At 36.9% G+C, this 12,809-nt stretch overlaps 1 protein-coding gene across 3 annotated transcripts in view; it reads left to right on the plus strand.

The window, feature by feature from the left end:
• The window catches only part of STIM2 (stromal interaction molecule 2), a 70,035-nt gene that overhangs the window by 28,415 nt on the left and 28,811 nt on the right, over positions 1 to 12,809 (plus strand). For all 3 annotated transcript variants that reach the window (XM_027686437.1, XM_027686436.1, XM_027686435.1), the window contains exon 2: positions 7,690 to 7,820. In XM_027686437.1, the coding sequence (XP_027542238.1) occupies positions 7,758 to 7,820 (63 nt within the window). In that variant the 5' untranslated portion in view covers positions 7,690 to 7,757. The remainder of the gene's footprint in view (positions 1 to 7,689; positions 7,821 to 12,809) is intronic.

Here is a 12,809-nt window from a genome sequence, read left to right on the forward strand (position 1 = left end):
TCTTTTTCAGTCCTAAAACTTGTGAACTACCTTTTCAGTATGAATAAAAAAAATTGTAAATTTTTAAATCATCAGCTATACTGTCATAGTTGCTGTATTCGGCATATCACTGTCTTCCAAAAAGGAATTTAGTGAGTGCCTCATGCTCTTTTTAGCTCTTGAGCCATATCTGAATAGAAATTAGTACACTGAATATTGACTATAGGCTTTCACCAGGAGGCTGAAGATCCAGCTTCCAGATTAACGTGTTAACAAGGATGAAATTCTAAGCAAGAAAATGAGGTTCTAGTTAGAAAATGATTACTAGCAAGTTTGCTTTGGAAATCACATGAATATATTATCAGTCATTTGGAGATCACCTGTATATCAGTCCTCTGATTTCCTGGCCAAATTAAGAAAGTGGCTTAAATGCTACACTGCTGTTCTTTCTTAAGAGCTAAAAGGTTCTTGGGCAGATTACAGTATACCATCAGGGATATACTGCATTTTTTCCAGCTTCCTGCTGTTAGAAAAGGGAGGAAATCATTAGAACAGCAGTAAAATATATAATCAGACCTAAAATATATAGGAATTTAGGTCATATTCAAACCCCTGTAATTTTTTTTTTCTTGCGGCTATAATAATTTTAGCTGTTGATAATTGCTATAATGTGCAAAGAATACATCATACATTTTTAATGATGCATAAAGTAGTTTTTATTACCAAATCATAAAAACTTAGATTTAAACTACTTTAAATACTTCCCCTCTTGGTCTTGTACTAATAAATATAAGTAAAGTGAAAAAGACCTTACTATTGCTGAGAATAAGAATGAGACATCTGGAACTTTTTTTTTGCACTGAATATTCATATGTGTTTGCAGCTTTTTATAGTAAGTATCATAGAAGTACAGGTAAGGTTGGAAGGAGGAAAAAACAGAATTTTAGAGAGCTTGCGTAAGATGCATCTACCAGTTTCCTCTCATCCTGCTTTGTTAGGGTTGGCAGGAGTTCCTTTTCTAAATCAGTCTACTTTGACCATTGTATACAATAATTGTCCAACTTCCTCTTCCCTTCAAACTGTGTCATTGCTCAGGGAGGGTGTGGGAAGGAGATGGAAAAGCCATGAATCCATCTTCTCGATTTTTATGTAGTCAGAACAGTGTTGTAATTTTATAATTAATTTCCTATCAGTCTAAATGAAGTGTTTATACTGATATTTTTGTCTTGTCAGAATAATCCTTGGCATGATTAACATATTCAAACCCTTTTTGCAATTTTCTTTTAAAACAAGCATTGCTGATTTGGATTAGTTGCTTTTAATGCAGTTAAATTAAAGGAAAATTAGATTTGCCATCAAATATAATTCTCTGGAGAATTCTTGTCGTATCTTTTCCTTTGAGTAAATGTTTTTCTGGCTACAAAGTTCTTAAATAGTTATCTAAGATAGCGTAAGATGTTTTGAATGTCTTAACAGGTGATCAGAAAGTTAAGTGTCTGCTGTTCTGCAGTTTGTTTTGAGGCTTTTTGTCTAGGAAAGATTAGAGAAGCTTTAATCTAAACCTGTCTTAACACTTGATTTTGCTAATGACATTATTTGACTGAATTTCTGCTTTAAATAAGCTGATCTCACCGATTTCCCCCCCCCCTCCTCCCTGTGTATAGAAAATGAAGCTGAAGTTCAGAATTAGCCAGATTTTTTGTGGGTGTGGAGAAGGCAGAAATGAGCTAGTGGTGATTTAAGAAAAAATCAAAGCCTTGCTTGTCTCATCAAGTTTCCATGTGGGGGAAAGAGGGAAAGAATATAATTGATCTCTATATATTAAAAGATACTGAATTAGCAGAATAAATGGACGCTTTTCAGTAGTGACAAAACCAGGTTTGGCTCCCTCATGCAAAGATCACTTGTATACATAGTGAAGTTGTAATGATTTATTTTAAGGTTGTTTGACATGTCATTTTTTTAAAATGAAGAATGTTTAGTGCATTTTAAAAGAATCATGTCAACTTTCATGGGGCCTGACTGTAAATAGGTGGGATTTTTTGGTGGGGGGTGTGTGTATATATATATATATTTTTTTTTTTTGTTGTTAAACTGCAGTATTACCAGTTACTAAGTACTACATCTGTATTCAGAAATAAGTGCTCCATATACCAGACTTTGCAGTCAGGAGTTTAATTTAGGAGTCTAATCTGCTTTTATTGAACGAGTTTACAAACAGTTTGAGAAGTTAGTTCAATTTCTAATACAGAGCAGCAGAAAAACCTAATGTGAAACTTAACGCTTTCAAATTTTTTCGAGACAACATTGTTCTGAATCTCCTTTCCTGTTGCACCCCTTCCCCTTGCCCTGCTGTCATTAGGGTTATTGCATTTTCCTCTTCAGGAAGCTCAGTCAAGTAACATCAATGTTGTGATTAGAAGACAAGGTACTCTATGCTTTTTGTCAAAATTTTGTCTGTTTTTTAAACTGTTTTTAGTGGAAAGATGTGTTGCAGTGATGAACTTTTATTGAAATGATTGGAGTGAAAAATAATGCCATGAATTACTTTGTCAAGTTAACTGTTAGATCCTGCTCAGCCTACTTGCCATATGGAGGAGTTTAATTATTAAGAGTAGGAGTGATTTGCTTTGGGAGCTTCTAATTGAAAGATTAAACGAAGCTCACTGTGAGGCTGTGTCTCAAGCATTTGAAGATTTTTATTGACAACTTATGTAAGGGTTTAAGATAAAAACATGTTTATTGCCTTTACTGTGAATAGCTGTTTGAACATCAGGCAAAATTCTTGAAAACACTTGCTGTTTTTAGTAATTTCATTAATCCCTCTTGTGTTTAACACTCAGATTTGTACTCAGGTCTTCAAAAATTTTTGTTCTTTTACAGGTTTTGTGCGTTGAAAGGAGTCATATTTTGAATTGGTGACAAAACTGTAATGTGTTGAAGTAAATGTAAAACTAAAGCACAACAGAAATATAAGGAAATAGAAATTCTAGTTAGGCGAAGATGCATTTGGTAGGGGGTTGGGGGAATCGCAGATACCTGCTTTGTCTCTGGAAAATGCAAAGAAATCCACTTCTATCATCATGGCATGCTGGAACATGGTTATTTTAAGCTGAGAGTATGTACTTAGGAAACTGACACTGTATAGTGCTTGCCTTTTCTGTGAGGCTTCCCTTTATTCCAGATGGCTCTTTAGGAATGAGGAATCATAAACCTAGCACAACAGTGCTGAATTCATCAGTAAAAGGCAGTCATGGAAACACTGCGTGTTTCCATAGGACGGCCATATGTTATCGTAAAAACAGTGCTCTTCCTTGGTGAACACTGAACATCCTCACAGAACAAAAGGGATGTGTAGTAGTCAGTCTCTTCAAATAACTTCCAACTGCTAAGTTGCTCTGAGTGAACTAATGGGAAAATTTAAAGGCATTTAAATCTTAAATTTGATGGTGTGTACCTGATTCCAGGTAGCCCTGAAAAATCATGAAGGTTTTGTTTGTCCATTCACTCTTAAAAAGGCTCTTTCAGGCATTGAAAACACTTAAAGGCTCAGGCACTTTGGGGCCAGATTGGAACTGCAAACACCTGGTTGGGGGTCACTATTACAGGCTTTGGCACAGACATAGCTTTTGTGCTCCAGGGTCCACATGCAAAGGAAGCGTGTGAGAAAGAACTGCTGTTTGTTGGTCTGTCAGTCCTTTTCATTCTGAAGTCTGTTACACTCGCAGCAGTTTAGGAAAAAGTAAATGCAGGATAGATGAAAGACTATACAGTGCATATACCCTTTTGATTTGGAACCATTTCTAATGGTGTATCCCTAAATAAATTTCAAGGGCTTTGCTGACATGAGCTCTTGAAGATATCAGTGTAATTAATTTTCCTTAATGTCTTGTGTTGACAGTGTCACTTTCTAAGTTTAACTTCTGTTGTATTCAGGAAATGGCATAAAGGGCTGTGAATCTAAAGTTGAGGGGAATTTCAAACTGAAGTGTTTCCCGGAGTCTCGCTTTATTTTAGCCTCATTGAATAAGAGAGAAGGGGGAGTGGAGAAAGGAGGGGTGGAGGTAAGGGTGTGAAGTGTTATTTTCCCCTTGCCTGTAAATACAAAGTTTCCTGTATCTTGGGTTCGATAACTGTGCTTTGTTCATTATCAGACTGTCTCCCATGAGAGACTCTTGTGGACTGGTGAAGACTTTCTCCCCCTGCCTTAGAGCTGAGAGGCAGTTACTGCCTCAAGGCAGGAGAGGGGTTTGTTTCAAATTCCTCTGCCAAGTTTGTTGAGCCATGAGTTTGGCATTTAGTTTTCAGTAACAAATTGCCTCCTTATTATGACCAGTAGTTCTGAAACTTCCTCACTTCTGACCAACATGAAAAATTAGGCTGTAAAATAACTGGTACCTGGAGTGACATATGCTGTGCTTTTATGCCTCTTGTCCACCTTCTCTCTTTTGTTTGCTTTGCTAATTCTTCTGTGCTTTTTGTTAAAGGAAGGCTCAAATTCCAAGCTATCTGTTCATTCCATGGGCGAATTTATCATCTCTGCTTTTTTCTGTGATAATCATTTTGGACTAAGTGTATTTATGACAACACACCAGAATAGGACAGAGAAATTGGTCCAGACATGAAATTAGGTTTGTTCTTAAAGTACAGTAGAAGGTTTGGAATCCCAGAATACCTTCAATAGGGTGGATTCAAAGTGAAAAATAAATTATCAACTAGTCTTATGACTTGTTGCAGGGCCTCAGAGCTATATCTATGGTGTTTGCTGCATCTTAAGACTTTTCCTCTGGGCTTTTATCTTGGAAACTTCCCAAGTATCCAATTAACTAACCATACTTCATCTAGTATTAATTTGAATTGTTTTTACCATACAATTGAGGCAAAATACCGCATGATAGAATATTCTGCAGAGCTGCAGATGATTAAATTTCCATCAGCTGTTTTTTGGATTTGGTAGGGCTCCTTAGGTGTGTTTGTGAAATGCTTTTTCCTCGTTCTTTAGATTGGAGTGGCTTTCTAATTTGTTTTTGTTTTGAGATTGTTCTCTGAAGAAGGGAATGATGACCCGTGTTGTCAGTCTGGGAATGTTTAATTTTACCAGCTTCACAATAGTAAGTAGTTTCAAAGTAAATCTGGATTCCGTTTTGAGTGGGTTAATTTTTATTACAGTTAACATGTGGTCCTACTCTGTTTCTCAGTCCCAAAATGAGCAATTGGCACTCTATCGTTTCTTAAGAGAGAGATCAAGTGTTCTTGGAGCCAGCGCATGGGACATTTGAAGCACTAGCAGCCTGTTTACTTCTCTCAAGAAGAACCATAGCTCCTTGAAGTGCCTTCATGCTTAAATATCCTAAAAAGGCATATTTAAGATAAGTACTGTGATTAAGGAACTGATCAACCTCAACTGTGTGAAATTGTACTTTGAGAAAACCTTTTTGATTTGAAAAGCTGGGCTTTCAGCTGAACAAAATGGAAGAACATTTGAGTGGGTTCTTGCAAACTGTGAACACTATCTGACGTTTTCTTCTATGTAAGAATAGAACTAAATACAAATTAAGCAAGTTGGGTGTGTTTGGGGGACCTCTTTATCAGTTTTTGATGTTTATGCTTTCTTCTAACTTAAAGTACAGTATAGATCTAAACATGTAATACAAAGATGGTTCTTCTAATATATGGTTGTATTTAAGTAAATTCATATCCCTTGTTCATGGCCACTGGAATTTAATTACTAGCAGAGGTAATTCATTACGGTTGCAAGGGAAGCCTTTCTACAGCATTTCTATATAATCCTTTATTTCAGGGCTGAGTCCTTTAATGCCCCTGGCCATATTAATGTTTTAATTGCAGGGCAAAAATTTAAAGGCTGAGTATTGCAAAATTAAACCTTTTGTGATAAAACAAAGATGCAAAAATAAAATAGATATTTTTTTAAAGGTAAAAAAAAAGTTATTTGGTTTTTCTTAATAAAATATTAGTTGCATTCCAAAGTTGAAAATTATAGTTTGTGATTCGCCTGGTTTAATATTTAGTAATGAATTATTTAGTAATATTTAATACTTAGTAATTTAGTAAAGAAGAGATTTAGAAATTTGTCTTTCTGAATTACATAAATTATTTCTAAAAGCAGCATCTCTGTTCTGGGACAGTGTCAGTGAGGTGTTTGAGTTTTTTTAATGTTGATTTTTTTCTTTGTGTTTGGTTTGGTTTTGGGTTTTTTTTTTGTTCATGGACATAGATGACAGATTTATGTTAATTTCTGTATCATAAAACTTGACCATAAAGTAGGAATGCGTTGACTTGCATCTAGCCTTGGGAATCAGTTATGTTAATTATGCATCTGAGATTCCAACTATGTTGCAGTTGTTATCTTCATTCTTCTACTTTGTAGCCTTATGCATTCCATTATTTTTGATTTTTGATTATTTTAAAATTCATAATAGAAAAGCAGAATCATGATAATCCAACTAATATGAAATAGTAAAACAATAAATTAGTTTTTCTGTGCAAACTCTTAATTCTCTCTATTTCTGTATATGCTTCCTTTACATTACTTATATAAATGTGCCTTTTAATAAATTCTGTAGCAATATGAAAGCTTAATCCTCTGATAGACTAGAAAAAGCAAAAATTACTCATATGTTGCCTCAATTTGTATTTGCATTGATTAAAGTGTAGTGCACCAGTTTATGGGACTAGTCACTGCATTTTTATAATGGCTATTACAGTGGGAATTCAGTATCTTATTAAAGCTGAACTTTCAGAAAATGATTTCTATATCCTTCTCCACATTCTGTTCTTTGATGGTGTTGGGTACATCAGAATTAATGAAATAGTTAGCTATTAGTTAATGCCAAGGTCTGTGAAAGACCAGTGTAATGATGGTTGATCATCATGCACTGCAGATTTTTGGAGCATTTGGCATATGCCTTGTAGAAGGGAAAGAAGAGAGACTTAACAGGCTGATGTGGTGCAAGCCGAGCCATAAGCTGTGCACAAATCATGAGCCTTCAGTAATGAATGCAAATGAAAACGTACTATTTTTGATTTGGAAACCTGCTCCACGGCAACTGCCGTTTGTAATCAGAGGGTACATGAGTGATATATCATGTATTACATAGTCATATAAATACATCAGCTGAAATTTTTTTGCAGTGCACTTTCTTCTCTTGCAGTCCTCTTTGAATATTTTGTGTTCAGTAATACTACTGACTTAGATTTTTATCTGCAATGTGATTACCATCCCCTTGTTATCTGTTTATGAAGCTATGATTGTATGACATGACAGTTCTTTTCCTTCTCCTCTGCTGCTCTCTCTGTAGCCCAGAGGTTCAGAAAGGAGGCTGGGAAGTGCAGTGGCTTTATTTGCTATTGTAGTGACATATTACTGAGGGTGGATGATAGAAGAAAAAATGGAAATAGTAAGTTACTGGGGTGGAAAAAACAAAGTGTCAAAACTATTCCAGCTTATTTTTCGGGATTCCTTCGTGGATAAAAAAAAGAGTTGATTTACACACACACCCCTTTCACTTTTTTTGGTAATAATTATTATTTTACAGTTAAATTTGACGTCTATTACCTGGTGATTATGTGCAATGAAGTACAGATACACAATACAGAAATGTAAACCCTTTCTTCTGCTTGGGAGCATTATATTCTGGAGTGACACTACCTAATGTTTCTGGGTTTTTTTGTTTTTTTTCCCCACTTTAGATCCCTGCAGTTCACTTAGCCCACCATGCTTTACTGAGGAAGACCGATTCAGCCTAGAAGCTCTCCGCATGATCCATAAACAAATGGATGATGACAAAGATGGTGGTATTGAAGTAGATGAAAGTGATGAGGTACGAATAAAAAAAAACTTCACTTGTGCATGCATGAGATCTCTTTTTCCCCTTCATTGTTTTGTATAGCTGCTCTTTATCTTCCAGCACTTGAGTAGTCATTACTGTTTTTCTAAATTCAGCCCTTCCCTCAGCCAAATATGGAAGGAAAGTCTAGTTTCTATAATTGTCTGAAATGGCATATTGTTGTCCATTGTTCCAGCCTACAGGAAAGTTTTGTACGACTATGTATAAAAGGTGTTATTTTTGTGATTGGTGTAAGAAGTAGGCAAATGGTGTTGGCTTAGCTTGCAGTGAGGTTGATGTGTTACTGTGGTATTACATTTTCTTTGCTCAAAGTTTTCTTGCTTAAGGCATCACTGGCTTTCCTATTTGCCTTTATCTGTTGCAAGTACTTCATGGTGCAAAGCAATACCTTTTACAGACAGCAGTTTAGAAAGATTTCTGGTTTCGCTTACATTTTACAGGCAAGTAGTAATCACCTCCTGCTATAGGTTAATGGTAGATTAAGACCTATGAACTAAGGAAGGTTATACAGACCTGCTTGAAGTTTTTTGTCTGTGTTCAAATGAGTGTGGTAGGCAGGCTACTGGTGGTCCTGGCAAAGGACATGCCCTTGCCCTTACTTAACTTTACCATCAGGATTCTCAAAATTACTGGTAGGAGTGGAAATATCTGTGTAGTTTTGTTGTGTTTACTTTGCATTCTGGCAGTTGTTAGGCACAAGCTTGAGAAAGGAAGGAGAGTGAAGATGTCCCCTAAAAATGAGGGTATTGTCATGTGGCTCTGATACCCATTCTCGCTGTAGATGAATGGGAGAAGAATCTTGCCCTTCTTTGTCATCCTTTTTTATAACATCTTGGGGAAGATTGCTCTCCCTGGATGAGTTAGGTTATGAATTATCATTTGTCAAGTTTAATATGATGCTACTTACTTTTCTGTGTGCCTGTGTGCAAACAGCATCAACAGGCCCCATCCAACCTTACCTTGAGTTCTTTCAGGGATGGGACATCCACAGCTTCTCTGAGCAACCTGTTCCGGTGCCTCACTGTCCTCTGAGTAAGGAATTTATTCCTAACATGTAATCTAAATCTCTCCTATTTTAGTTTAAAACCTTTCTCCCTTGTCCTATCACTACTTGCCTGTGTAAAAAGTTGTTTTCCCTCTTTTTTATACCCTCCATTTAAGTACTGAAGGTCACAATAAGATCTCCCTGGAGCCTTCTACAGGCTGAGCAATCTCAGCTCTCTGTCTGTCTTCGTAGGGGAGGTGCTCCAGCCTTCTGAGCATCTTGGTGGCTTTCTCTGGACTTGCTCCAACAGGTCAATGTGTTTCTTGTGCTGAGGACCCCAGAACTGGATGCAGTAATCCAGGTGAGGGTCTCACAAGAGCAGAATAGAAGGGGAAAATCAACTCCCTTGACCTGCTGGCCACTTTTTTTTGATGCAGCCCAGGATATAGTTGGCTTTCTGAACTGTGAGCGCTCACTGTTGGCTCACATACAGCTTTTCATCCATGAGAACCTCCAAGTCCTTCTCTGCAGGGCTGCTCTCAGTGAGTTCTCCCAGTCAGTGCTCATGTCTGGCTTGGCCCAACCCAGGTGCAGCACCTTGCACTTGGACTTCAGGAGGTTCTCCCGGGCCTACTTCTCAGGGTTGTCCAGGTCCCTCTGGATGACATCCCTTCTTTCTGTTGTGCCAACTGCACTGCTCAGCTTTGGGTCATCTGTAAACTTGCTGAGGGTGCATTTGATCTCACTGTCTGTCATTGATGAAGATATCACAGAGCACCTGTCCTGACAGAAGTCCCTGATGGGCACCACTCATTACTGGCCTCCACCTGGACATGGAGCCATTGACCTCAACTCTGGCTGTGTCCATTCAACCAGTTCCTTATCCACCGAATGGTTCCACCCTTTTAATCCATCTCTCTCCAATTTGGTGAAAAGGATGTTATGTGGGATCATGTTAGAAGCCTTTCAGAAGTCTGGGTAGACAACATGGGTTCGTGTTCCTTCTCTGACCGCTGCATTCACCCTGGGGCCACCAGGTTGGTCAGACACTATTTGCCCTTAGTGAAGCAGTGCTGGCTGTCTCCAGTCACATCATTGTGTGTGCCTTAACATTGTTTCCTTGAGGATCTGCTCCAGGCACAGAGCTGAGACTCACTGTTTTTTAGTTCCCCGGTCTTCCTTTCTTCTCATTTTAAATAGGAGTGATGTTTCCCTTTTCCCAGTCAGGGATTTTGCCTGACTACCATGGCTTTTATAATATAATAGCTCTGTTATTGCAAAATGTTGGGTGGTTGTCATTAATGTTTGGGATAGGCACAGTCCAGTCTGAAAACTGAAACATCAGTGATGGAATGTGATCTTCCTAATGAACTTCCCAGCACTTTGATTGATTCTTTTGACTTGTACTGCATTTATTATACATGGAAGCTGAGAAAGTTAGAAGAAAATACAGAAATATTTATACATTGGAAACTTTTTATTAGTATTCAGAAGATCTGTCCTGGTTTTCAGTGGACCATCTTTATATCTGACCTTAAGTTTCTTCCTGTTGCAGAGGAAGCAACAGCAGCTACTCTTAAGACCTGTTTAAGTGGCTGAAATTAGAACAGTTGATGAGGGATGCTGTTTCAGCTGGGGTAGTGACAGATGAGTGAAACTGTGTATTCAAACTACTCATTGTGCATAAAATAAGATGGCTGAAATGTAGCCCTTGTTTCTGCTAGTTCATTTTAAACTATTGAAGAAATATTTAGTAACCCCCTCCCTGCAAAGTAGCTCTACACATATTTTCCATGCAAATCAGTGATGAATATGTATTTGCATAGGGTGTTTTCTTCTAAGACATTAAATACAAATCTGAAATTATTAAGAAATGCAGTTTAATTGCAAGTTCAGCTAGTAATTTGTATGTTCTTCTATTACTTAGTAGTGCTTTTACTGGATCTTTACAATAATCTTAAAAGATCTACATTTCAACAACATAGTTACATAGTTGTCTGATTACAGTAGGTCTGAATATATGCTAAGTGTATCCTAATATACACTATTTCAGAACCAGATTTTTTTTTGTTCTGTCACAGTGGGTAGTGCTGCTTGCCTTGATTAAAAGTGAGGACTGATAATTAAAAAATCTTTATTAGACGTAAAGCTTACATAAAATGCAGGGATTTTACTTAACAGCAGGGAATGGATTTTCTGTTATGCTGCATGGTTTTTACTTGCAAGACTCCTGGAAGAGCGGCATATTGAGTATGTTGGTTAGATATTCATCAGCTTTTTCTTTGGCAGGAAGAATGTCACAAAGTAGAATAACTTTCTGCTGTTTTACTAGCACTACAACACTGTTACAAGTGTATATTTACACCAAGGAAGGAAGTTCTTGTAAATAAGTTATTTTGAGAGGGAAGGTAAAAAGAGCTAAAGGTGAACTATTTATTTTAACTATTTTAATTTGCTAATCCAGTTAACTCCCAATGGTGATTTCAGACACTTCATCTGCACACAGTTTATTTTTCCTAATGTTTTCATGCCCTGTTTTATGTTGTGGTTTGTTTTTCCTCTGTAAAATGAAGGCTTACATAAAATCATTCTGTAGAGAAGGAGTTTTTTTTGGATATAAGAAAATTTGAACTTGTTAGAAGAAATTTCTTATTTTCTCAGAAATGGTCTGATACTGGAAGCCTGTTGGACCTACTTTATATGGGCTGGAAAGAAGCTTGTATTTGACCTTGATGACATTAATGTGGGGAAACCTGATCTAAATTTTTAGCACGGGATTTAATAGTTACGGAAACACATGAGGGATTTGTTGAAGTCTTCTAAGGAAGTTAGAGGGGCTCTAGTCTGAGCATAGACTAGTTAGATTTTTTTCTTCTTTATTTTTTGGTATGGTACAGCAGAGAAAAGGAAAAAGGGGAAGGATGTGAAAAAAACCCCAAACCTATGCTTATTGTTAGGGCAGTCTAATATGAATTTTTCTATCAGATCTAGGTCCTGCTATTATTACTTTATTATTAATATGTACAAGATTGCAATTGTTTAAACTGGTTTCAAGAGATAGGCTGTAAATGGGTAACTGAAAGGGAGAATGTAATATTACTAACTGAGATTTTAGTTGTGTTGTGGGAGGTTATCTGCCTCAGGAAGCATCTGTTGCACCATGTGAACGTGACTTGTTTTAATGATGAGGAGGCACAAGAAGTAAGACAGACTTATCATATGTTCACTATTTACGTAGGTTCTTCCTGTTTCCAAAGAACCTCCATATGTAGGTCCTACATGAAGTAATTTCCTCAAGGAACCTCTCTATAGTACTAGAATAAATCGACGTTTTTGAAATATTAGTATCTTACTGTGTGTCTGATGTCACACCAAGCTAATGCCACAAATTTACACCTTTGCATGGGCTATTTGGGTAGGTCACTTAATGTATTCATATTTTATTTAACTTTTTTTAATGAGGGAATTTGCATTATTACTTAACAAAAAAACCCCCAAAACCAAACAAACCCCACAGAAAACAAACAAACAAACAAAAGACAAAGTACAGTATGGAGAGGAAAAGACTGCAGCATTGAAAGCATTGAATGGCTTTTAACAGGATGGTCAAAGAAATTCAAACTGCAGAGATGATATACAGAAGTGCCTGACTTAAAAATGTTGTCTGGAGACAAGAATCAAATAGAATCTAGCTTTAGTTGCCTAAACCAGGGAAGATGATTGTCTTCTATACAGTGATTAAAGCAGGAAAATTAGCTAGTATGATCTGATCTGGAATAGTAATAGTAACATAGCACTTTGGCTATAGTAACTCTAACAGGGGCAGAATGTTTGATAACCCAAGATCTTCCTTTTGAAGGGACTCTTTCTGAATGGATGGGCTCTGTGAAGATAATTGTCTGAGGATTTGTGTTCATATTTGCATCCATGATGTAAATAATCTGAGTGGTTCAACAAACCTGATATCTTGAGAGAGA

This window comes from Neopelma chrysocephalum, unplaced genomic scaffold, assembly GCF_003984885.1.
Source record: "Neopelma chrysocephalum unplaced genomic scaffold, ASM398488v2 Primary Assembly neopelma1_71, whole genome shotgun sequence".
NCBI lineage: Eukaryota > Metazoa > Chordata > Aves > Passeriformes > Pipridae > Neopelma > Neopelma chrysocephalum.